Raw genomic sequence first — 27,021 nt, 5'->3', positions numbered from 1 at the left:
TACCACAGCGCTGCAAGCCGGCCGCAGACTTCACTCGGAGTTTCGCGCACTGGGACAAATTCTAAGTGTACTCGCAGCACCGAAACACTATCATTATTCACACCACTCGTTTTCAATTAACATGCTTACTATCGTAATAATTATTTGTTTTAACTCATTACTGAATGTATTTTACGAGGTAACTGTCTTCAAACAAGAAAAATAAAGAATACCTTCATAAGTTTGTGATTTTAGAAAGGATACTATGACAAATTATTTTCTTAAAATATTGGGAGACTCCACCCCCCCCCGAAACTAATTTTTGAGGGGGCTCGGACCACCTCAAGCCCCATGGAGTCGGTGCCACTGCACGAGGTTTCAAAAGTGTTACAGCAAACTCTCAGGTAAGGTAGATAACATCTTCAGAAATGCTGTATGCATGAGAACCGATAGCCTGAAGCGTCAGAGGAAAGTGGAAGCAGAGAAAAAGATATAAAAGAGCATATTGCAGTAGGATACGTTAGTTATAAAACTAGCATAAAATTGCGTCCTTACCAAATGAATACAGTGCGCAAGGTCGAAACAGATGCCCGAAGTATCTGCTGCATGCCAATGTGATGTGGCTGACGCTGCACCAGTTCCCGAACACGATAGAACGCATTAAGTTTCTTAAGTGTAGGAGTTTAATAAATTATGATGATAGCTTCGTGCTAGTGATGTGTCATCCATGACATTGTTTCAGTTGAAAATTTTTTGGTACAAGCGAATAGTCGTAAAATCGTGAATTTTCGTAAATTAGAGGTTCGTAAAATCGAACCGTTAGTTGTAATTCTTTGAACAAATTATCATAAAGTTTTCAAATTCTGCTGAATACATTCAATTAAAAAAAAAAATAAAGCAAACATAAGTTTCATTTTGTTTTTATTTACATATTTTTTCTATTTTTTTTACAGTAAACATTCAGTTGAGCTTTGTCAAAACAAAATCTAATTCATGTTTTGCTACATATATCTCTGTTCAGAAGTTAATTATATTGAATGTTTATAAGCGTAAACATCCACTTCGGCCAATTGTAGCACGTTCGCATCATTTTCAGGACAGTCATCGCAGAACTTAATAATTTGAACGCTGACGTATCGGCCGTGCAAGGGACATGGCAAGCAGACGAATTTCTTGACGACAGCATCGCCGATACCCCCGCCGACGTTCTCTCCACATAAGGCGTTCTCTTCAAACACTTCGTTGTCCCACTTCTTTCCCAACTTGACGTGTCCAATGCGAACTTGGATGTCATGCAAACGGAATGCTGTGAAAAATAAATAAACAAAGTTTACAAGACGAGATTTGACAGTCTGATAAAATATATACAATATGTATAAAATATACTGGAAGAAAATTCCGAAACGTCACATATTACTTCTGGGCAATGATCCGGAATTTCCCGGGTTTAAACCATAGATGTAGTATTAACTAGATACACAACGAGAAACCGGTTCCATGGGCAACTGAGACCAAGTAGTAAACTGACAAGCGTCCGAAAAGCGCATGCGCACGAACAACTTTTTACCGTAGTCTACGAGGATCTTTGCAGTGCTGCATTCACGGAAGATAAGTTGTTTCATCCTCGTAGACTACGCTTTTGCACGTTTACTTCACGATTCGCGCTGTCAATAGCGGCTTGTTGACGCCGCTACGAAATTGTATGTCTAGTTATATTTAAATTATTATGGGTTATTATATGGTGGTTATGGTGGTTATTATGGTTTATATATATTATGGTTAAACCAGTACTATGGTTTAAACCCGTTTTCTGTGAAAAACAAGTGATTTTGCGAAAAGGGTTCTTGAAGCGGTACAAGTTTTATGAATGCATATTTGCTGTGAAAAGCTGTTTCAGCTACCTGTGTGAAAATATATTCAACTTCTTTATTAAGTGATCTTAATAACAAATGATCTTAAGTGTTTCGCCTTTCAGCTTCGTGACGGCGTTTTCATATTGATGGAGCCGCAAGCAAGGCAAAGTACTGTCTCTGGATATTGCAGCTTTGCATGAATGGCAAGCAAATAAGTTATTCGGTATTTGCTGGCAATTCTGCCTTAACGTCGGTCATATTTGCCTTAGGAGCTTTCCTGTTAAATCAGGAAGGTGCCAAGTTATTACTATAAACATATACATATAAGTGTTTTCAGTAGGCTCCTGATTTATTTCAAAAATATGACTGGTTTTTATTGGGAAGGTTTTTGAATTCTTCAGAAAGATTCAAGGTTAATTTCCGAAAGGTTACTAACTTTTGGGGGAGAACTTTCCTGTTCTTTGCCCGATATGTAACTGACAGAATTAGATGCATTAGCTATCCATTGTTTTTCAGGAACGTTTCGGATTTTTTTAGTGTAGTTAGTTAACAATTCTTCATTTAATTAGCCAGTTTTAATTTAAATTCCTACATAATAAAAATAGCTTTTGGATCGTCACCATTTTTCTGATGCGGCAGCAAATTTACTAATAGTGGAAAAATAAATGAATAAATAAATAAATAAAAATAGATAAATAATAGTTACATAATTAAGTACTTTTCCTGTAATAATGAATGTGCCAATAAAGAACCCACGTGAAAAGAAAAGTTATATTTAATTTCGGTCATGAAAATCTTTTTCACGATTCATGAACTTTTCAGTTCATTGATTACGATTTTCTACACCCTAAGAGAGAATCTTAAGTAATAAAAAATATTAACCTTGTTTATTCCTCGCCCCCTCCTCCCCTACACTTAAACTATGAATGCAAATGAATTCTGTAAAAGTCGTTTTTCTGTTAGAGCAGTTTTAATGCGGGAGAAACAACATCTGCACTACGTTTGTCTTTCACTGACTAACACTACCAAGCAATAGAGGGCTTGGTTAGTGATCAATGCAATTTGCTAAATAATTGAAAAATGCATGTTGAAATTAAATTCATGGCTCTTATTTTCTGCTGAAGAACCCCTCCCCCCAAGACAAAAAAAAAAAAAAAATAATAATAAATAAATAAATAAATAAAAATAAATAAATAAATAAATAAATAAGAAGAATATTTTTTAAGCAGATTCAAAGAAATTTTACTTATTATACGAAGTTACACATTATTCTACATGGAAAATAAAAAATAATAAGCTCTTCAGTGTTATTGGTGGTAGTGCAAAGCATTCCTGCTCCTCGGTACAGTGTTCGAATTCCTGTAAAGGCATGGATGCTATTAATCGGTATTATCGTCACTTACTCCGACCCTTTTTATAACAGTTCGAATACCACTTAAAGCCACCGCTTCCTCAGAGATTCATTAGAAAATTGATTACTCTACACATTTACGTACGAAAATACCTATATTTTTATTTCATACTTCGTTCATCCTAACCGGTTGCAGTTTCAAATTCTCACTGCGCCAGTTGAATTGACCAACTATCGTCGCCTCAGGAGCAAAAGTCAGGCATCTAAGCCCAGGAATAACAGCAAGATATCCTACTTTGGCTTGAAGGGGACGATGTGGTGGAGGCGGGACCTAACATTAATGTTCAAAGGGTTCAGATCTTGAAAATTTGAGAACCCCAGCTAAAGTACAAAGATAGTCTGTCAATGGACGACTGGTTTATAAATATAATATCAAGAAAAGAAACTCTCAAATTACCCCAATTTCTTCTGTTAAGAATGTAAACACCCGTCACTACATATTCATCTTCAAGGTCAACTTGCCACCAGGGATATGGTTCTGACTCCGGCCCATCTTTTGTGTGGGCGAAGTAGGGCTGCAGGAAGCCCTCTACATTTCTATTCCCGTCGTTGGCTCTGTCTGCTGTGTATTTCACGTTCTTCAAGCGATACGTCGAACTTTGATAAGATGGTTTTGCAAGTGCCACGCTTTCTGGAAATACAGATAAACATTAGGGTATATTTTTTACTATTATTTACCGCATAACTTTTCTTTACCAGGCATTGGAAATAGGAACTGTAAATGTGAAAAATCAAACTGAGTTGAAATGGAATTGCTTTCGAGTGCCACTTTTTATATACTTAAACTTGATCTCTCTCTCTATATATATATTTAATGGGGTTGTTTTCTTCAGTCAAAAGTACTACTTTTAGTCACTGAAATTGATAGAATGAGCAAAAAAAAAACATGGGGTGAGGAAAACTTTCATTTTTCCAACGTTTAAATTTTAATTCTTTTTTTTAAATGTCCAATTTCGGAAATAATGCGGTGGTCTTTGTGGCGTCACAAGTGATGTATTTCGGTGCGCTACTCCACTGGTGCTCTGAATGCTTACGTTTGCTGTCTACTGCATTTCCACGATATGATAATTTAGAAGCGAATTAAATATTGCACTCTGCGCAAATGGCACTTCATCACTAGTAATGTCATAGGCAGAAGCGCAAAAAAATTAAATCGAATTTGTGCATCAGGTAAAATAATTGTTGAAATATATTAAACTTTGTCAAATTATTGAAAAAATTGTTAAATCCTATGTTTTTAAGCATGCTCTTCGAGAAAAATACTTTTAAAATTTTGGAAACGACCCAACTTATAGTAAATAATAAATAAAAACACATATATGGTGAAATATTTATAAATTTTTTACAAACGATTACGAAAGTTTATCTGAAATAATTGAAACACAGTTCTGATTGTTTTTTTTTAATTATATTTTTGGCTTCATACTTCTTGTAAGGGTTTCAATCTCAGTCTGGCCTGCTGTAAGTTGCTAAGCATAATATAGTATGGCTCTAATAAGATAAGACCTGACCTTTAGAATCGGTGGTAACAGGTAGAACTTTCACACTTGTAAAGAGTGTAGTTGCCGTTGCAAATACTTTATTGGTGAGGAAATCTTTCTTCGCTCACTATGTTTGAAATTTGTATGTTATGGTCGTTTTTTTTTCCTTTTTCTTTTTGAGTGCTTTATATTTTCTAATAGATGTTTTCCCCATTCAGTGTTCAGAAACGGGGACTTGTTGCGCAGAACGATCTTAGAATAATTTAGAACGTTCTCAATGTTTTTGAAAGGGAATTGACTGCGAGATTTGTATTCCGGTCAAACAGGTTTAGGCCGATATTAACCACAAAGCGAACTATAACAGTTGAACTTGTTTAACTCGAAATGTCAAACATATACGAAGTTGTTAGTATCTGTACACGCAAAAGCTGAAAAGAAAACACTGTTTCATGGAGGAAATAAATGCGATCATGCAGGAAATCAGTTTCAAGCAGGAACAGTTACATACCTGTTTCAAGTGTTTTCTTGTACATTGCCTGAAAAAAAAAAAAGAACAAAATGTATTTTCATTGCATTCTCCACATTATTAGATTGCGCGCAACTTCTCTCAATAATATCGCTTTAACAAAGCATTAAATTGAAATTTCATGTATTTCGAAGATGGATCTTCATTTATGGAAAAATATACGTGCTAAATAAAATATTTTTCCTGGAGAGTTTTGTCCTTTTAAAGCAATAAAAAGAAATTTTCTAATAGATCCCAATATATCTCAATAACCCACCTAAATGATGTGTCCTCATTAGGTTTGTATTGAAATATATAAACAAATATTCTTACCGCTGCATAGTAAACAAATCCATTGGTTTTTAAGATGTTTGGATGGCTCATATTAGTAAAAACTTCACAAACTCCATTGCCAGTAGTAGATACCCTGAAATGTAGTGCATTATTAAAGCTTATTAATGTGAAAACTAAAACTGCGTACTCGTTACAAAAATTTCAAGCATTGAAAATCTGAAATATGGCTCAAAAATTTAGTGAATTTTTTTTCGCGCTTTGTGTTTTGAATAAAAATTTAGCATCGTGGAAAGAAGCAATTTTAAGTTTTAAATGTTGCATTTGAATGTTTTGTTAGTTTTACGTGTCAAATTCTCTAAATGTTAAAAGTTAAAATCATGCGCATCTCTTTATATAAAACCAAACCCTGTGGCCCGACAGCCCGTGAGGGTCAAGGCCTACTCAGTTTTCCTGACCAGGGGCTCTGGGGTGAAAGGCAGATGTTTCAGTTAGGTGGTCAGCCAACGCGGATCCCCCAGTGTTTGGTTCCCAAGTACTCTTCTACTCATTTTATCGACCCACTGAAGGGATGAACGTCTGAGTCAACCATCCCCGGGAATAGAGCCCGGACTGTGGCATGGGAGCGCGAAGTGCTACCCCTAAACCACTGGGTTTCTCTCTTTATATACTACTAGAAAGTTGCCCGTCAAGGTATGACAGGTGAAATTTGCTTCTACATATGAACAAAACAATTGCCTGTTTGGCGATATTTTGATAGTTGAAACTGTAACCCTAACTCCAGTAGGTAGCGTTCATTGTTGACCGTTTTTTCGTTTCTTCATTCCCCTTTCCCCTGAAATGACACAGTCTTACCAGTAAAACAGTTACAGTGGCTCCCAAAAGTGTTCGTACACTTTGAAATTTTTTAGTAAAACCAAAATAACTCGAAACTGAATTCGAATATGAAGTCCAATATTTTTTCACATCATCTCTATGTCATTCTAAATGCAACCCATAGGTTTTTTTAAAATATTGACGGATCTTCTTTTTGAAATGGGTCAGAAAACGAAGAGACAGAGAAATAACACGCCACAAAAGTCATCTTACACTCAAATATTTTCGAATAAATTCATAGTTAAAATTATCATATGCCGTTTTATTAATATTTTTGCATTGTGTTGACCCTCATAAGTCATTTGGATTTAACTTTTGCTTATTTATTCCTTAATATTGTGCTTATTACTGTAAAATGGCTGGTATTCGTAAAAAACCGCAAACACCATTAAAAATTTGAATTTTTTTCCCACAGTAGCGGTAAATTGGTTTGAAATGTCTCTAAATTAGTTAATTTATTTGTTTGTATAGTAAAGTGCTTGATAAAATGCTTTAAAAAAAGGAATCGGACCGAAAACAAGGTAAGAAAAGGTCAACCGGCAAAGCTGACAAAACGTGATCGGAGATTTAAAGTTAAAACAAATTATGAAAAATACACATTTGAGAGCTGTAAAAGTTTCTGCAGAGTTAAATGAAACATTTTACATTTAATTTTCACCTAAAATTGTTCTCCAAGTTCTCTGATTAGCTGGATTAAATGGAACCTCTTCCCGCAGAAATTTTCTTGGTCGTGCGAAAAACAGAAAGCTTACGCTTTTCGTCGCAAAATCAATGGTAAATAAGCTAGAAATGTTGTAGATTCACGTCTTACTTACAGATAAAAATTAATTCAACATTTTTGGTTAAATTGTTGCATAACTTTAAGTAGAAGAAAAAATTGGGAACTTAATCTTAAGAACTTAGTTGGATCAGTTAATCAGGACGGTGGAGGTGTTCTAGTGTGAGGGTGCATATCAGCATCAGGACTTGGTAGTTTGTAATTTTTTGATGAAATAATGAATCATGCTGTTCCTTTAAATATTTTAAAAACCAATTTTGAACTCTTAGCCAAAAATTTGGTTATTGGAAACAACTTTGTTTTTTATCAAGATAACGATAAGAAGCACACGGTTTTCAACGTTTGCGTCTAGTGCCTCGAAAATTGTCCTAAAGTTTAGAAAATACCCCCTCAATCTCCAGATTTTAACTTAATGTAACGTATTTAGAGAGATCTGGAGGCTAGATTACGAAAATGAAGCTTTAAAACGAAAATCGAGCTAGAAACAGTATGACTCGAAGTGTGGTTGAACACTTACTCAGAAATTACGCAAAAAAAAAGAAAGAAAAAGAGTGAAATCTATTCCCAGAGGTTCAAAAGATGTTATGAATACTATACGATATTCTACTGATTAATAACTTAATCAAAAATTAGATTATTCAATAATATATAGACATTTTGTAAAGTGTACGAAGACTTTTGTGAGATAAAATTTCCGGCACTTTTTGGTTTTTGATTTTTAAAAAATTAAGTTTTAATATTTTTTAAAAACTTTTCATGTAGTTTTGTTAACAATTGATCATAGATCTTATAATTAAATACCTATTCCGAAATATTAATTCTAACCAATGGATAGAGGCCTATTTCGTTGAAAGTCGTAGGTGTACGAAGACTTTTGGGAGCCACTGTAAGTCACCGGATCGAGTTCACCCTTGTCATAATGAAGTCTTTCCCTGCATGTTGAACATTACCAAAACATATTATCAAATTATCATGCCGTGGAGCGAGTTTCATTGTTAAAGCACACGGGTTGCTCGATCATCGGCTGTTATTTATATGAGGATATTTAAAACAACAAAAAACTTCACCTGTACGACTTACTACGCAAAATAATCAGAAAATTACAATTATTTTACTTGATTCATAAGAAAGTTCCGGACCAATGATATTGAAAATTCTTATGTAATTTAGTACTTTCGGCCCAGCCAAATATAGTGGTTGAAATAAGCTTCCGAATCAAATATTTATATTTTGCATTTATAGCTGTTAGTTTCGTCTTTCCTTCGGCAAAAATATTCGTTCGTAATGTATCGACTTGTAAAAAATTTTGTGTAACCTTACTCCATAAAATCAGTAGCAGCTTAGCTGCCTCCACTGCTCTCGCGTAGCTTAACTGATATAACTGGTGTAAAATTACGCATCGCTTGTGGAAGGTTACACCATGGCAATGTAACTATAGCGTAACGTCTCACTCATTTCTGCGTAAGGTTACATCAAAATTTTATGTATGCATACAGAGAAATTGCTTGAAAGGTTACACATTAGCAAAAGTTAAGCTTTCATCTGACTTTCTCAAACGATTTATCATGATCAAGACATCGCTTTCAGGTTAACTCAATTTTCTGAGCCTTTTAATGTATTTAGACTTTTCAAACTATTTTTCTCTCATGCACCTACATCTCCTCTAACGTTCGACTGCTTCTGAATTCTATTTTTATTTGCTCAATGTCGAAAAAAGGTCCGAACCCCAGTGACAGACACCGAGAATTTTGATGAAACCCAGTAACAAACAGGATGAGGAAAGGGTGAGTAATGGACAGAACTCCCCTTTTCTCTTCAAAATGTGCAAAAGTTCTTTATTTTTATATCTGAAACCTCATTAAATTCAAATGAACATGAAACACCGGCAGACCTTGTGGTAGCTGTTCATAACCTTCCACCACTGCCTTGTAAATACCAACTGGCTCATAAAATTCACTCTGATAACACTAGATGGTTGCACCGTATTCATGAGTCGCAGCAACATCGGTTTTACCCGCTTAAAATTCTTATTATTTAAATCCACACTTACGATTGTCTGTTACTGGACCCTTGTATGTTACTGGTGCCGTTACCCTATACACCAATTATTTAGACATTTTTATTGCACTGAGAGTGGAAATGACCTGAGTGGTGTCAGAGCCCTTAACGCGAATCTCAGACAGATCGCAGAGCAAGAGCTTTTACCACTCGACTACCAAGGACCGGTTTCATTTCTCTAATAAGAGTTTAACTGCTTTACACCGATTTTGATCTTCACGCTTTGAATTCTACTGAAAACATAGTGCAAGGTTCCTCCAACAGTTTGAGTTTTTAAAACAATGATGCTGCACACTTCAGAACTCGTGTAACATTACAGCCATTAATACTGGTAACTTTACACATTTTTTTTTCACAGTGTATGGATTCGTCAATAAAAGTTATTCGATACTGCAAAATTTCATCCGTCAAAACGAAGTTTCATGTCATTAATTTGAGATGAAAGCACACAATGTTTACATTAGTGGTCCTCTATTTAGGGAGGAAGAAGTACGAAAGGAGGTCAGATATAACACGGGGATTTTATCTCACTTTAGGAACGAAAAAATATTTTTTTTTTCTTCATTTAATTACAGAGCACGCACCAGTTTTTTTTTTGTTGTTGTTGAAGGAAATCGAATGAGGTACGTAACATGTTCACAAATATTAACTTATCTCGTCAATAAAATCTCACACCTATTATAACAATATCCGATTTTATACGAATAAGAACTGATTAGATCAGCGTTTCTTAATTTCTTTCATAAGTGAAACCATTTTTAAAGTGTACTGTTTTCTTGGTATCCTTAACTGTTCTTCAATAGTATAGTATGGATGCAACATTCTGAAATCGTTTATTTGTGAGAAAAACGAGAATTGTTTCAAATAATATTTTATTGTCTTCGAAAAACAATTTCTGAGTTCAACACAAAATTTTGGAGTTTTAATTTTCATGAGATGTATGATACTCGCATTTTATTATTTTAGACATACTATTATTGTTCTTTAAAGATGAAAGTTAAATTCTCATATCAGGTTTGGCATCAAGTCTGGTGAGGTAGTTTTTTGTTGATACATATGTTGAAAACTAAAATTAGGGTGGTTGATAACAGTAGTACTAGTTTTTTTTTTTTTTTTTTTATTGTTAAAAGCTCAAAATAAGGTTAGAAAATAATTCATTAGTATAAAGGCAAACCTTTAGCTTAGGAGAAGCTGGTTCGGTGTGGCTGAAAATATTTAGTGGGTGAAATAAAGCAAAATCTCAAGTATTTCTTTTTAAAACTTAATGCAGATAATCCATTACCTGGCACAAACACAAGATGGTGTTTGTTGGCATCGACCTAGGCAGCTCGCCACTTCAACTCTTTCTGGAATTCTGCTTATTCCTAATCCTTTTTCTCTTTTCCCACTAGTGCGTACGTATGACATCTGTGTTGCTACCTAAGAAAGTATAATCTGGAATTAAAATTATTTTTCACTAATTACTTTATGAAGATATTTTGAAATCATCTGCTACTTAAGTGTTGTTCTTTTAAATTAGTGAAAAAAAAAACTTTATTAATTATATGCACTTTCATACCGCTTCTTTCAGCCCATTTCGCTCATAAAATATAAGTAAATAAATAAATAAAAACTTGACTGTACAACAAAAGTACGAAACTTGACTTACTGTAAAAGACTTACTGTATTTTAAAAACATTTATAAAAATAAAACTTTATTTTATTTACTAGATTATTAACAAAATATTCAAAAATAAAATTTTGAAAATATGATTATATGAGACGGGCAAATATGTGCCTGTCGGTCTGTCTGTGTCCTTGCCCTTAATATCCTTTGAGGCAGTAATTCAACTAGGGAGAAAAATATTTGACAAATCTGACTGACAATTCATTTCCAGATTTTATTTTGTAATTTGATTTTTTTTTCATCCAGTATTGAACAGTTCAAAATATCGTAATACAAAGCTGTGTAAAAACTGGAGTTCTAAGGAGATGAAGAATAAGCAAATGCATCTAGTTTTTCCTTTTTCTTTTTTTCTTTTTTTGAAATTTATAAGAGGTTAAATTCTTGAAATAGAGATTTTCAAGTTTCTTTACAAGGTGCAATTGGAAATACAGTCGAGTCCCGACTTACGCGAAGTATGCGTTCCAAGACCCCTCGCGTAAGTCGAAATTTTGCGTTGTGGAAAAGGATATGCATACGATTTTTTTTATTAACATACCCAATTATTTTAGACATTTTTAAGCACCCCTCAAACCAGGCCCGTGTCCAGGATTTCAAAAAGGGAGGGGTTCAAACTTTTTTCCTTAAAACTTATATTCTCAAAGGAAAGTAACTAAGCATGTTGAATAAACCATTTTAGTTCGATAAGTAGACCTTTTTTTTTTACATTTTATGTTTTTTTAATGAAATCTTTTTTTTTTTCAGGAATTTAATGAAAATATAAATTTGATACCAAACAACTGCTGTTTCGCATAGAAACATTCTTCTGATATATGAAACGGCAAATTCATCCAGCAAGCACCAAAGGCGTATCCAAAGGGAAGGATTTGAGGATACAGTCGAGTCCGGACTTACGCGAGGGCTGCGTTCCAAGATTCCTCGCGTAAGTCGAAATTTCGCGTTGTGGAAAAACATATGCATACAATTTTTTTAAAGCATATCAAATACTTTAAGACACTTATAAACAGCCTTCAAACTAAAACTTTAGATGAAAGTGACACTAATGTGTCATTATATTTCATCAACTTTTATATTTAGAATGAAAAAAATAAATTTATAAAAGGAGCTGAGAATGGTTATTTGATGCACTAGACTAGTTTGGGGTGTGAACTTTGACTGTCAGTGATGCTTACAGGGATGTGATAACATTCACGAAATCTATATTTAGTAGCTAATAACGAAGCTGATACTTCCTTCCAAAAAATTCGTGTTGTGGGTGAAAAATTCGCGTCAGCTCTAAAATTCGTTATTCTTGAAAATTTCGCGTTATAGCCATTTCGCGTAAGTCGAATCGCGTTGTAGCGGGAGTCGACTGTATATCCTTTTCCGAAACTCAAAATACTTTCCCTTTTTGACCATAAAAAAACTTAATAGTAAGCAAACTAACCATTTCCCGTGCCCCTCTATTTTTTTTTCTTCTTTTGGCTACATCATTGTCTAATACTCTCTTTAAATAAGTTTCCCCCGCATACTCAGCATTGCCGGACTTTTCAGCCATTCCTTCATCGTTATTTTTTTCAAATACACTCTGTCGCAAAAAAATATATGCACCCAGAAGAAATTGAGCTACACTCACGAAACTTGGCAGGCATGTAGTGTATAAGGAGATAAGAAGATGATTAAAAATTCAGAATAAAAGATAATTTTATTAAGCAGTTACAGCATGCAAAAGGTTACAAATCAGTTCATAGTAAAGCCACCTCTGGCAGCTATACAAGCGGAAACACGGCGTGGCATCGAATCAATTAGGTCACTTATGACCTCCTGCAGAAGATCATGCCATAATCTTTGCAACTGTGTCGTTAATTCCACTGTATCCCGGGATGGCTGCAGTTGCCTTCCCAGCAAGTCTCAGACATGCTCTGTTGGCGAAAGGTCTGGTGAACTGGCAGGCCATGGGAGTACGTCATATCCCTGAAGACAATAATGAGCGAATCGCGCAGTATGTGGACGAGCATTATCCTGCTGATAAATGGCACCAGGGCGACTTGATAGTATGGGCAGAACAATCGGCGTTAAAATGCTGTCCACGTATCTGCGAGCTGTCAAAGTGCCTTGGAGAACAACCAGAGGTGATCGTGTGTCCCAAGAAATCGCTCCCCACACTGTCACACCTTGTCAAATAGCTGTATGCCGCTCGACAACAAATGCTGGATCGAAGCGTTGGCCGGTGCACCTCCACACACGTGTACAGTGATTATCAGCACTGAGACTGAATCGGGATTCATCGCTGAAGATCACACGCCTCCAATCTGTTACGCTCCAAGCTGCCCGAGGTCGGCAAAAATCCAGTCGACACTGCCTGTGATGTCGAGTCACTGGCAAGCGTCTTAATGGGCGTGGGCTCCAAGTCAATTTCGGCCAGTCGTCTCCTAATGGTTTCCCTTGATTTCACCGAATGCCTGGAAGGAGGTAAGTGGCGTTAAATCGATGCTGGCGACGTTGTCGGCGCCGGCGTGGCCGCTCTTCTGCGCGATCCTCGCGTTCAATTGTATTCCTGGGACGCCCTGACCCTCCGCGACGGTAGACGACCCTTCCGTGATCTACTGTTGCCAACACCAAGCAACTACCATATCATTCCGACCGAGGTGGCAGCCGATACTCCTGTTTGACCAACCTGCTTCTCTGAGGACTATTATACGGCCCTTATCAAACTCCGTCAGCTGTTCGTACTGCCGCCGGTTACGTCTTAGAGGCATCTTAAGTCACAATACAGTCTACTGAAGTCAATAATTTCGACTGAATAGCCAAGTTTCATGATTGTGGCTCTAATTCCTCTAGGTGCATATATTTTTTTTGCGACAGAGTGTATTTAGCAATGAAGGTGCTTGAGAATCCTACAATTCAGGAAAATGTTTATTGTTAAAGATGGGTAAATATTAAAGAGGTTGAACACTGTATTAGAGTATTAACTCTAAAATTAATATAAACTTAAAAGACATTTTGAAAAATCATTTAATGTTTCATTGTTTTGTTTTTCCTAATGGGAGGGGTTTAACCCCTAAAACCCTTCCCTTGGACACGGCGCTGCCTCAAACTGTTTTAGACCTTTTTTTTTAGCTATATATTACCGTTTCTTGCATAAAGATCTGAATTTTTACCGTATTTTTAAAAAGCTGCTACTATTCAACATAAAATACTGTCACGATGCACAAAATCCACGATCAATGGAAGAGAGAGAAAGATATAAAATAAAACAGTACAGTACGTACAGTATGTAGTTTTAAGAAAGCGTTGCACTATAATAGGAATGTACAGTAGATGTAATTATAGTTACATTTATAACCTAAAAATTGAAGATAATGATTTATGCTGCGCAATCTAATCGTTATTCTAATATATTTTTAAATACAGTTGCTTCGCATTTACTTTTATAACGTTTCTACCTATGACAACAGTCCTCTTTTTCAGTGTCTCTATAATCCACTGTTAAAGAGTAGCTTCGACAACCACGAAACTTTGCCGAATTTCGGATTGCTGTAGAATATTTTTACATAGCGCATGAAAAAAAAATTTGAACGATTGCCTTGATAGATGTTTACAAAAGTTATGAACTTACTTTGAAATAATTACAAGATAAACTTGCTTAAGCTTCAGCACCTTAGTCTAAAAAACGACGCTTAAAGCAGGTGATTCAGACTTTACTGCGAAATAAGAATTCAGCAAAATTTCCCAATCTTTACTCGAAAATTTGGACATTTTTCCGATTTTAGCTCAATCCTTTTATCTAAAAACTAAAGGCATAAAACACAATCTGGCACAATTATATATTATCTTCCAGTTAATTAAAAAAGACTTAAATTACAGTAGAAGCTAAACTGTGCGAAATAGGCGAGACACGCTGATTATAAATTCATCAATTTTTTGCATAGTTGGGGAAAAAAAGCGTGTTTAATAATGGTACCAGAAATTAAAAAGGAAAATTTTGCTATTTTTTATTCAAAACACATTTTGAACACATTTCCGATCATTTCGAAGAAAATTCCAAATAGTTCCAAAAATTCAAAGTAGTTTTCCGTAAAATGTTGTAAATCGTAAAAAAAAAAAAAAAATAAAATAAAAAAAAAAAAAACATTGTATGTGCTGCACCTGCTGTATCTGCCACATCAGCAATTTATAAACTTTTTTTTTTTCTCGTAAGCACCGCGGCACTTAGGCCCGAAAATATGGTATAGTTTTGGAATCCTTGTGTGCATTGGACTATTAAGGGACGACCAAAGGCAGATGAGGGGACTTGCTTCTAGAGGTATCTCTCATCTTCATAAATAACACTCTTGCTACTAGATTTATTGCACTTGTTTTTGACCCCTCCCTTAACAGCATTTCCAAGAAGCAGTGAATTGCTAGTTTGTCCTTTGTTCTCAGAAATTTGGGTATTCTATTGATTTCTTGACCTGACAGCTTAAGAAGAGAAAGGTCCCACCAATGTATGTTCTGCAGTGGAGATATAATTCCCAAAAATATGTGAGCTTACGAATGCAAATATATCTACTAAAAGAAGCTTAGTTTTAAAATTGTGAAATTTCGCTTAGGTCTTTGCATCCATAGGCTCACATAATTGGCATGAAAATTAGTTTCTTGTAACCTCAAAGCATATAGGTACCTGCAAGTATTTTTTTCTTATAATTAACAATGTTTTTTTTTCTCTTTTTTTGGAATCCAGACAATCCCCCCTCCCCCGCTTTTTTTTACGATACACAATGATAGACAATGATTAGCTTGCAGATACTTTTGAGTTGCGTGCGCAGATACTTTATATTTTTATCTGACTCTTGTTCTACCTTCGATCCACTTTTTAGTTGTGCAAGCGCATCAAGAAACTTTTCCTTTTCATAAATTGTTACAAACTTTCTCTTTTTCTTCCCACCTTCATAACCTTTAGATGAAACAGCGTGCCTACGTGCCATAATATTTCATCACCTTTCATATTTAAAATAAATAAATGAAAAATGTTCAGTGGTTATTTATACACACTAACAAAGCAATGTTTAGGATAGCGTGGGGTGGGAGCTAGTGCAGTCGATGATGCTAAAAGGATGAAGTACATCCACGAAGCCAAAACTTAGTATTCAATAACGAAGCCTACGCTTAACGCTTAGCACTGCGATTCCTTTCCAAACAGTTTCGTGTCGCGAGCGAGACATTCGCGTTAGCTCAAAAATTCGTTACTCTTGAAAAACTCGTGTTATAGCAATTTCTCCTAAGCCGAATCGCGTTGTAGCGGGAGTCGAATGTATACATCTAGGACTAAGGTTGATACATGCTGATATGCTGCAAATATACTCTGAGCATAAAATGACGTCACAACTGTAGAAAGAAACATTTAATAGATAAATGCTTAGAAAAAATATCTTTGTATTTATAGTGCTTAAATTGAATACTTACTACTGTATGAAAATAGGTGATTGAAACTACTGCTACGGTCACAGCGAAGCTCGTAATCGAAGACATCGCTGGCGACCTGGAGCGAAAAAAGAAAGCATTCAATTATTATTGTTATTATTACCAGCTTCCTTCGACGGGTGGGTCGTGCAATCCGCCTACGGCGGCGGATTAGTGTACTTGGGTGAATTGACTGAAGTTGTTTTATAGTCGTTTTTTGAACTTAATTTTAAAGGTTTGAAGAAAGTTTTTCCTTTAATTTACCGCCAGGTTAATTGAATTTGAGTTAACTTCCCATTTCATTGAGTACCTGGTTTACACCTTGATAATTAAAACTGTCCCGTATTTAGGTTCGAACCAGGGTTGCCAGGTTTGGATAATATTACCATTTTGGCTATTTTTGGGTTATGCTTGACTAGAAAAAATTCAAAAGCATTAGCCAAACCGATCTATATTTCGCTTGATATTCTATCGTCCATATCATGATTAACAATAAGAAGGGAAAAGTTTAATAATCAGAAAGTTTTTAAACGAATATTAAACTATTTAAATATACAATCAATAACTTTTGCAGATAAAAATACAGGAATTGTCTCATAAGTATTTTTTTAGAATAGTTGCGTTTGAAGGTTTTCTATAGGTTGGCTATTTTCGGCTTATTTCACGGAGCGGTTAGTAGCCCAGTCAATAAAGGTAAAAAAATAGGCTTTGTCGCAACTAATTTAGGGAAAGCTGAATTTTTGCAGGATGTTAGCAAATAAAGTATACACTAAAAAATACAAAGTCCCGACCCCCACCCCTCTCGCTCCCCCTCCCCACACCTGATCCGAAACACTGCAAGAACAGTACTATGATTATACTCTCTTCGTGTAACAACTAATTAACAGAAAGCTGAATTTTGGTAGGACGTTAGTAAATAAAGAAAACACTAAAAAACACAAAGTCCCGACCCCTACCCCTCTTGCTTTCCTCCCCACCCTCTCCGAAACACTTAGACCATCAAAAGCAGTACTATGATTATACGCTTTTCTTTTCACAACTAATTAAGATAAAGCTGAATTTTTGCACGATGTTAGTACATAAAGTGTACACTAAAACCTTGACAGTCCCGACCCCAACCTCTCTTGCTGCTCCCCCCCCCCCCTCCCTCTGAAACATTGCACACTGATTAGTTCAGTACTATGATTATACTCGTACAGTTTGAAAATTTATGATGTTACCGGAATGTTCCTTTTTTGTATTTCACTCCTAACAATATTATTAACCAGTGGTGCTCAACCTACGGCCCAGGTGCCGTATCCGGCCCGCGAAGCTGATCCGTGTGACAACTTGTTTTGTGAAATGTTACAACTCGAAGAGCACGATTAATGACAATGTTACAAATTGTTAGCCAAATATTTAGAAATTGGTTTCTGAAAACATTGTTAAGGAGCATTGTTATTCACAAATTCTGAAACATACACTTTTTATGTAGATAGCTCAGTTTCACCGTTTTACCAACATAATCATATGCAGAAAACTCACAACAAAAACCAAAAAGTACTAACTTCAACAAATTAATAGCTTTTTATCATTACATCTTGGAAAGAAATGTTTGAACAAAATTTATAGATAATAATGTGATAATAATCATTTTCTTCAACTGGATCAACAATGTAATGACGTTCACTTAAAGTTTTTACTACCATAATGCAATTATTTGTTACAAAAGGTTATAATTCGTTTGTGTCGGCGATAGTCTACAAAATAATGTTAATGTTTGGTTAACTATTTAAGCTTTAAATAAATCAGGAACAGTTTATTTGAACTGAGATTATTTTCTCGCAGCTTATATTATTAACGTTTAATATTGCTTTTGGTTATTATTTTTAAGTCATATATAAGGGGCCATCTTCTAATATTTTGTTGGTTTGGTCCGAAATATTGTTACAGTGCATTCCACTACAGTGTCCACACATAGACGTGCAATCGAACCTAGCTTTACGACAGATACAGTTTGAAACGCAAAATGTTTTCAATTGCAAGATATTAATCGGAGAATTTCACTTGAAGCAGAGCTAATCTTCATGAACTTAGGAATAAGTCTGTTGCATGAAGTGTAATGCCAACCCCACTCTTCTGGGGGACGTTTAAAACCTACCTAACCAAGTTTGAATCTGGTGTTGACCCTAAAAACTCTGTTGGAAACTTTTAAAAGATGTTGACGAGTGACGTCTGAAGTTGGTGGAAGTTTTGATAACTCAAAAGTGGACTTTAGGGACATTTTTGCGATTACTTGCTTTTCTCAAACTTTTATTCAAACTTGGTTAGGTTTTAAGTTCCAGCAGAAGAATGGGTTTGGAAATATATTTCAAGCAACAGACTGATTCCTAAGATCTTGACAATTATCTCTGCACCAAGTAAAATTCTCCTACTCATATCTTGCAACTGTAAAATATTGTGTTACAAACTGTAGCTGTCGTAAAGCTGGGTTCGATTGTACGTCTATGTGTGAATACTATAGTGGAATGCATTGTAACAATATTTCAAACCAAGCCAACAAACTGTTAGATGACCCCTTATAAAAAAAATTGTAGTGTTGAATGCAACCTGTTTTTCAGAAACCAGTTGCAACCTAGTCCTCGAGTTGTAACATTACGCAAAACAACGGTTTACACTGATCAGTTTCATGGGCCGGATGTGACCCGTGGGCCGTAGGTTGGGCACCACTGGTTTATAATATTGTAAGAAGTGAGATAAAAGGAATACTCCAGTATCATCATTAGATTTCGAACTGTAAGCGTATAATCATAATACTGCTCTTGCAATGTTTCGGACGGAGCGGGGGGGGGAAGCAATAGGGGTAGGGACTTTGTGTTTTTTTAGTGTATACTTTGTATACTAACATCTTGAAAAAAAAAAACAGCTTTCTCCTATTTAGTTGGGACACGAAAAGCGTATAATCATAGTATTGCTCTTGCAATGCTTCGGAAGGAATGGGGAAAGGGGGGGGAGAAAGAGGGGTGGGGACTTTGTCTTATTTTAGTATATACTTTTTGTACTAACATCTTGAAAAACATCCGCTTTCCCCAAATTAGTTGCGACACGAAAAGCGCATAGTCATAATACTGCTCTTGCAATGTTTCGGAGGGGGTGTGGAGGAAAGCAAGAGGGGTGGGGATCGGGACTTTGTACTTTTTTAAAAAATACATTACGCACTAACATCCTGCCAAAATTCAGCTTTCCCTTAATTAGTTGCGACACGAAAAGCGTGCAATCATAGTACTGTTCTTGCAGTGTTTCGTAGGGGATGAGGGTGGGGGGGGGGGGGGGGGTAGAAAGAGTGGTGGGGGTCGGGACTTTGTATTTTTTAAAGAATACATTGCGTACTAACATCCTGTCAAAATTCAGCTTTCTCTTAATTAGTTGCGACACGAAAAGCGTACAATCATAGTACTGTTCTTGCAGTGTTTCGGAGGGGGGAGGGGGGGAGAAAGAATGGTGGGGGTCGGGAATTTGTACTTTTTTAAAGAATACATTATGTACTAACATCCTGCCAAAATTCAGCTTTCTCTTAAGTAGTTGCAACACGAAAAGCGTATAATCATAGTACTGTTCCGACAATGTTTCGGAGGGGGTGGGGGTCGGGACTTTGTATTTTTTTAGTGTATACTTTATGTACTAACAACCTGCAAAAATTTAGCTTTCCCTAAATTTTTGCAGAACACGAAACCTTTATTGACTGGGCTATAGGCTATTTTCCTAAATTTTCTCATGCCAACACTGCTTTAAACATACATAGTGTCATGAAATTTTGTTGCATGGTAGCTTTTATGAGACGCTCATAACAGAAGCATAAGCAGAAAAAGAGAATTCGCAAGTTAACAGAGATGTAGGTGTGTCATCGGACAGTACAGACAAACAGATCAAGAACTAAACATGGGCATTCTAAAATAGATAAATTCTAAAAATGTTACTATATACAAACGTGTACGTCAGTTATCAAAAAGTGAATATATACAAATGAAGAGACAACTGAAGGTTTAAAAAATTAATTAACTAATAGGATCTTCATGTCTAGAGATAAATAAATAAGTAGATTTAAAAGATAGATGCATTTTTAAATAAAAATATTAATATTTTTATTCGATTATCTGGTATGTGCATATTTGTTTACATGTCAGTCTCCCCCATTCCCTTCACAATGATGAATCTACGCGGTTGCAGATCTTCACCATTTCGTTTCATGTGGGAAAAAGCAGCAGCCTCACTTTCCCGATTTCTTCAAAAACAGAAACCTAAAAAGTTTCATTATAAATATATAAACAATTTAATTAACCACATCTGCACAACCTCTAAGTCTATAGAGGTCATCTGTCATGATGTCGTCCCTGTAACGAGGCGACGGTCCGCTGCTTTTTCCAATGGTTCGTTGCGCAAGAAATTTGTTTGATGGAAAAAGCGAATTTTGTCCGCCCAACGGTCACGTCACGGCCTGTTAAGTGACCATGACGATTCTCCGAGAACCAATATGGAAGTTGGGGCCTTTTACAATAAATGTTCCTTCTTTGTTTTCCAGAGCCAGCCAGTGATTTGTTCTCGTTGTCGTTCTCTTAACTGGTTAGGGCTGAAGATGAATTGTTCTCAAACGCCTCTCCATTCGCTTGTCATGCATGCTAATACTCTGCTGGAATATTCATGCATACATTATGACGACTAAACGATGAAAACTACCCGTGCAAGTGATATATGTCTCGCAAAAGATAGAATGTTATTAAAAAGAGACTCATTTGTACGTTTTGAAAATTCCTAAAGAAAAGCATGCTGTATTTCAAATTTATAAAATCAGATCGATTTTGCTTGAATGCTAAATTATCCTCACGTTCATCAAATCATCATGCGTTAAAAAATTATGTTTGTTTTCTTGTCGATAGCCTAACTGCCTTCGTCTTATTTGTCAACTTGTCACTGCTGTCAAAAATAAAAACAAGATTTTGATATATTTTTAGGCAATTGTTTAAAATTTTTGAACGAACTTCCTTAGGAAAAGATTCTTAAAATCTTCGTTCATCCTACGAAAAATGATAACCCAATTTTCCAATCTTAGCTTTCTCTCATTGTGTAAGGTTGAAAAAAGGTTTTTTCTCTTTTTCATTCTCCAATATATTTGCACGCGCATCAGAGCCGAATTTATCTCCATACCACCCCTAGGCAGATCTGAAAACTGCTGCCCCCCTCCCCTCAAAAAAAAAATAAAAAATAAATAAATAAATAAATAAAAAGATGCAAAATTTCCGTGATTAAAAAAAAAAAAAAAAAAAACGCAAAAAATAGTGTCCCCGAAATTGAAACTGTCAAACTTATGAAGAAATGATGGTATTTCATATTCAGGGGTGTCCCGATAGCAGGTTACTGTGACCTCCCAAAATATTCCTTATTTGGAAAATTTGGTGACAAAATTGCAACATTGACATTTTCTTTTCTTTCTTAAAACTGTTTTTTTAATTATGTTTAACGTTCCTTCTGATTAGGTATTATGAATGTTTAAAATCTTGCATGCTCGTATTTTATCATCCAGCAAATTGAAAATTATTTTCATCGAGGGAGGAAATTATTTAAATAAACTATTTAAATAATTTTGTCTGTGTTATTACGTTCACTTACTTTACGTTTCTTACCAATTCTCATTGCTCTATGGTCATTTCACCTGTAAATTTTTACTGGACTAACTTCCAAAAAGTTCAAAGATTCTGCTTTTGAAAGCTGCCCATTTGAAAAGTATGTATCACTTTCTAAAAACTTTATGAGGACTCCTTTTTGTTCATCGGTTTTTAACTAAGCATGTTTTCATTTAAAATCATTCAGCCTTTTTCGCTCGTCAATTATTTTCATTTGCCGCCCAAATTCAATACTATTAACAGAAAAGTTTTTAATATGAATAAAGTATAAGAAAAATTACACGTCAACCAATCTGAAGAAACCATAATTGAATAAACTTTACTATGGCACTAAAAATCTTAGTCTAACTCCAATATTGTTGGAGCTTCTGCACAAACGCAATGACACATGCTTTTGTTCAATCGACACCGTTTTTCTCTTCACACTACCATGCTTGAAAAATATTTGATTTTCATTAGATGAGTGAAAGTAAACATTATTCAATTACAAGAAAAGGATGTCCCTATGGAAAATCAAAGAATGCTACTTCAATGTTTGAATGCTGCACTTCAAGAGAAATAATGGAAAAAAAAAAAAAAAAAACTTAGTTAAAGCAAAATTTGCCGCCCCTGAAAATTTTGCCGCCTTAGGCAACTGCCAACTCTGCCTATTAGGAAATTGGGCCCTGATGCGCATATAACCTACTACGAGCAAAAGAACAACATAACTTTCAATCGTTATACCATGCAACCAGAACAGTACTTGACACCACAGAGGTGATTTTCCCTTATAGGGGGTGTTTCAACAAATCCAGTGATAGGCCCTGTTTCAACAAGACACTTTTTATTACTTGAAAGATAAGACTCTTCACTGATGCAATGTACCATATTTTACCCGATAATGCCACAGGTTCCTGCCTCAAGTAAATATTTTCTTAAGGGGGTTTTTAATTTCTATACTTTCATGTGAAAACTATCATTAGCGCTCACTAAAAAATTATTGAACTGTTAAAATACGTTTGAAGCGAATTCAGAAATTTCTTTCTTCAGTCAACAATATCTTGCCTTACAGTTTATGCAAAAAAGTAACTCATATACAAAAATTCTAAACAAAATTCCTTGTTTCCCATATGACTTGTAAAATTCTTTAACAAAATATTCTTGAACTAAATTTTTGTAATCAAAATACAAAGGTTCTAATCTAATACATACAGAAGACATTCTTAACTTAAATAGTCTTAAAATAAATTCTTGAAATAGTTAACCTCTTAAGATGTATAAAATTTAGTGTAAGAATCTGTCACGATACATAAAATATTGTGTCATATTTTCCCACTGAATAAACTTATTTTCATTTGGTGAGTTACAATCTGACTCAAGTAAAAATACGCTTGACCTCGGACGAGCGCATTTATGTTTGGGTTGGAAAAAGAGAAATTCGTATTTGAGTGGCAAAACGCCAATAACCGCTTTTCGTATTAGTTCCTTTCTTTTTTAAGCACTTTTATTATACTTGACCTGATTGTCACGGAAAACCCGAGGTCTGCTTTTGCTTATATCTCAGCAACTCGACCACTTAGAGACTGCGGGATTTCACTAAATGATTTGCTTAATCTTAAGGTACAACCTAACGTTAAAAAATTCAATTCTAAAATAAAATTTTTATTTCGGTTAGGATGGAAAACAGCAAATTTCATATAATTTCCCCATTAAATGTTTAAATATAAAGCACATCGTTACAAATTTTGTTGCCTTACAACAGCAATATTAATAGTAATCATTATAAAAATTTTGAATCAAAGCTTCTCTGGAGCAAGCATGAAATGTATCCACTATCATTTTTTTTCTTAGGATTTTTATCCTCATTTATGCCAATAATCGAAAACGGGGTTAAGTAAAGACACATATTAGGATCTTTATCACCAGTAACTTGTGTGTTGTGAAAGATGAATTAGTTTCGCAAACCTTTAACATTTTAATGGTTCTAATTACATTAGCACACAAACAAATCCTAGAGGGGAACAAGGATTAATTTTAGTGCCAAATGCTTCAAGTTTTAGAAACGTATATAGTTTTCTTCTTCTTTTTAGTATAAAGCATTTATATGAAAAAAAAAAAGAGTTGAAATTTCATGGTGGTAACATTATTCTATTTCTGAAATACATTTACACTCAAAAGAATAAAATAACAGAATTTGAAAAAAAAAAAAGAATCCTAAGCACTTCGCATAATGCACTCAAAAGAACAAAATAACTTTTCTGGGTCAGAAAGGATAAAATTTAAGTGTTCATGTAGTTTTAAATTATTCCAAGAAAATGACTCCACAAACGCTGAAAAGTGCGGCTCAAGTCATTTCAAACCAAGCTTTAGCAGAAAAATATGCATGTTTCAAAACTCAAATTTATGACCGAAAGCTAGATAATGATAAAAAATTTTTTACCTGACTTGAACCTCACTTTTCCTTCTTTGTGGAATCATTATCTTGGAATAATTGAAAACTACAGGAATACACTTAAATATTGTCCCTTCTGACATAGAAAAGTTATTTTGTCCTTTTGAGTGCGTTATGAAAAGAGTGCTTAGTCTTCTGTCTAGTCTTAGTCTTAGTCTTCTTAGTCTAAAAATTCTGTTATTTGAAATTGAAAAGATTTTAATTTTACTTTCGGATTTTTCAAATTCAGTGATATTTTAATGATAAACGAAAAGTATTTTACTGTATTGTCCCGTACTCACTCTCTCCCCTACATGGGTTTCAGTGTTGCGCGTTCACCCTTCTACAGAGGATGACAAGGAGATTGACATTTGTGAAAAAATAGTCTTGTACTTGAAACAAATAGCTGAACTATTCCTTAAACTTATTTTCTTACGCAAATAGGAAATATCTGTCTTCTCTACATGGGAAAATCTATTTCTTTTTCCTTTCCTATTTTTTAAAAAATAAACTTAAAAATGAACGCATAAGATCAGTAATATTAATAATAAAGAAATAACACATAACTGTTTGCCTGTATCTAAAATATTAAATAAGATAATTCGGGCATTAATGTTCGCGCAGTTTCGTTCTGATTCAGTGCAGGAGTTCTAGGAAATTAAAAACATGAAAAAAGTTTGAGCCAAAATATTTTGAGCCTAATATTTAGCTCTAAATAATTGTTTTTTTATTTATTTAAAAAAAAAGGAAAGTGTGTACTTTTTTTATACAAAAATAATTTTGTTCTGTGTTTTTCTTGAAAACTAACATTAGCTTATAGAAAAGAGTTCGAATTCAACAATATAAAACCGTGTAAGCATTTTTTATATTTGAACGTTAAAATATAACGTTATAATATTAATATTATTTTGCTAAAATGTTCCGAATAATCTTTAGTGTTGTTGTGGGATGGCGAAGAATTATAAGCGTTCAAGAAAGAGTGGGTGATGTTATAAGACAGTTATTGAACTATGGAACCACCATCTAAGATTATTGAAAACAATTTGTTTTTACTATTTTATGCATTGTTTACAAACTTAGTTGATCAAGTAGTTCTACGGGGATTATCAGACATTATGTTGAGGCTCTCATGATGAAAATTATGTTTTAAAATTGGTTAAAATAAGAGAAAAAGCATCAAAGTTATAATCCATTTCAAGAATTAAAGAAATGTATTTCATGCTTATAAAAACACTTGAAAATAAAATTAAAAATAGATTTGACATTTAAAAAAATATATGAGTCTCATAGAAACTTGAGTCAAGAGTTGTTACTATTAAGATCATCTTACATGAGACTTAAGAGGAATAGTTTGGTTGATTTTATAATTTACTACATCAGGAACATCACGTAAACCAATGAAGAAATTACATCACAAAATCGGGGAAAATATCTATCATAATTAGTTTTTAAAATAAACTTATTACGCTGAATTCTTTTAAGAATGAGTTACGAAAAATGAATTGTTAAAATGAGTATGAAGTCGAATTAAATTTTAAAATTTTTGCGTAAAATTAGGCCATTTTTTTCTAGTAAATTTCATTAGTTTCAAAATGTCCAAAGCATTTCAAAAAGTAAATCTGCATTTTTTTTAAGTGTAATTTGCAGAAATAGGAAACTAGTTTTTGCTTATCAGAATCGCTGAAAAAAGTTCTGCTAGATAACGATACCAGTGTTCATCGTAGGGCAAATAAAAATTACGTAGATTTTATACGATTATTGTATAATCTAACTATTTCAACTTCTTAGAGCAACATTAACACCAAAAATACAATGCATGATAATTAATGTCTAAGTAAACACATTTCAGAAATTAATAAAATACAAAGAGTTCTTATAAACTTACCAATTCTTCAGGGTTTCGGGAGATTTAGGGGTCGATGAAGAGCTGTGAGGTCCGGCACGAGCGTCCGGCCGTGACCGGATCCGCCTATGGATCATTCTATTGGTTGTCTGCTTATTAGTGCTCCTATAAGAGTCACCATTCAATCAATTTATAATTCATAGTGTGCAATATTTTACGACACAGATAAAAATAGTTTCTTGTTTTGTAGCGGTTTTGTTTTTGACAGAAGTAAGGAATTTTCGTGAAACATACTATTTAAAATTGCTTTTTAAAATGCTACATTCTGATTTCAACTTGTTTGTAATGTTCTAAAAATATGGTTGATAATTGAGACAATTGTACTTTAATCCGATGTTTTACTTTTAGGGAACAGAACTGAAAGTTTAAAAACAATCTTTATGTGCTTATATGTTGATGTCTAGAGTTTTACTTAAATAAAATAGGTACTCAGAAGCGTATCGTATAAGATGATGAGCAATCAAAATAAATGATTGATCAAAAAATGATAAGTGGTGATCGATTAGCAAGTTGGAAAAAAAGATGCGATTCAATAATTGCGTATTTTATGTTTTTCTCATGTTATTTCATCAAAAAAAAAGGGGGGGAGGGGGTCTTTGAATTGGAAGGAGGATATTCTGCTAAAGAAGTGTCCCTAATTTTTTTTAGCGAAGATCATTTAAATCGATAATCCAATAATATGCCCAATCTTTCGAAAAATATCAGCTTTAATGGATGAAGCTTGCTCAGCCCCCC

The 27,021-nt window shown here is 34.5% G+C and overlaps 1 protein-coding gene across 1 annotated transcript; it reads right to left on the bottom strand.

Annotated features, from left to right (window-relative positions):
• Positions 1-883: 883 nt before the first annotated feature.
• Positions 884-26,375, bottom strand: LOC129217092 (uncharacterized). Its single transcript, XM_054851341.1, has 7 exons — positions 26,269-26,375; positions 16,320-16,395; positions 10,515-10,651; positions 5,563-5,656; positions 5,233-5,260; positions 3,641-3,874; positions 884-1,285 (listed from the first exon to the last, which is right to left on the bottom strand). Exons 1-7 carry the CDS (start codon positions 26,361-26,363, stop codon positions 1,008-1,010), a joined length of 942 nt encoding a protein of 313 aa, XP_054707316.1. The 5' UTR covers positions 26,364-26,375; the 3' UTR covers positions 884-1,007.
• Between the last annotated feature and the right edge of the window lie 646 nt (positions 26,376-27,021).

Source organism: Uloborus diversus, chromosome 2 (genome assembly GCF_026930045.1).
Source record: "Uloborus diversus isolate 005 chromosome 2, Udiv.v.3.1, whole genome shotgun sequence".
Lineage (NCBI taxonomy): Eukaryota > Metazoa > Arthropoda > Arachnida > Araneae > Uloboridae > Uloborus > Uloborus diversus.
The sequence above is the reverse complement of the archived record's forward strand: the minus strand, read 5'-3'. Positions and strand labels throughout refer to the sequence as shown.

Bases quoted from the DNA above. Each gene is read 5' to 3' on its own strand.
- LOC129217092 (XM_054851341.1), bottom strand. From the start codon at position 26,363: ATGATCCATAGGCGGATCCGGTCACGGCCGGACGCTCGTGCCGGACCT. The intron at 16,396-26,268 runs GTAAGTTTATAA...TTTTCGCTCCAG, and splicing joins CCCGAAACCCTGAAGAATTG to GTCGCCAGCGATGTCTTCGA. The intron at 10,652-16,319 runs GTAAGTATTCAA...ATACTTTCTTAG, and splicing joins TCACCTATTTTCATACAGTA to GTAGCAACACAGATGTCATA.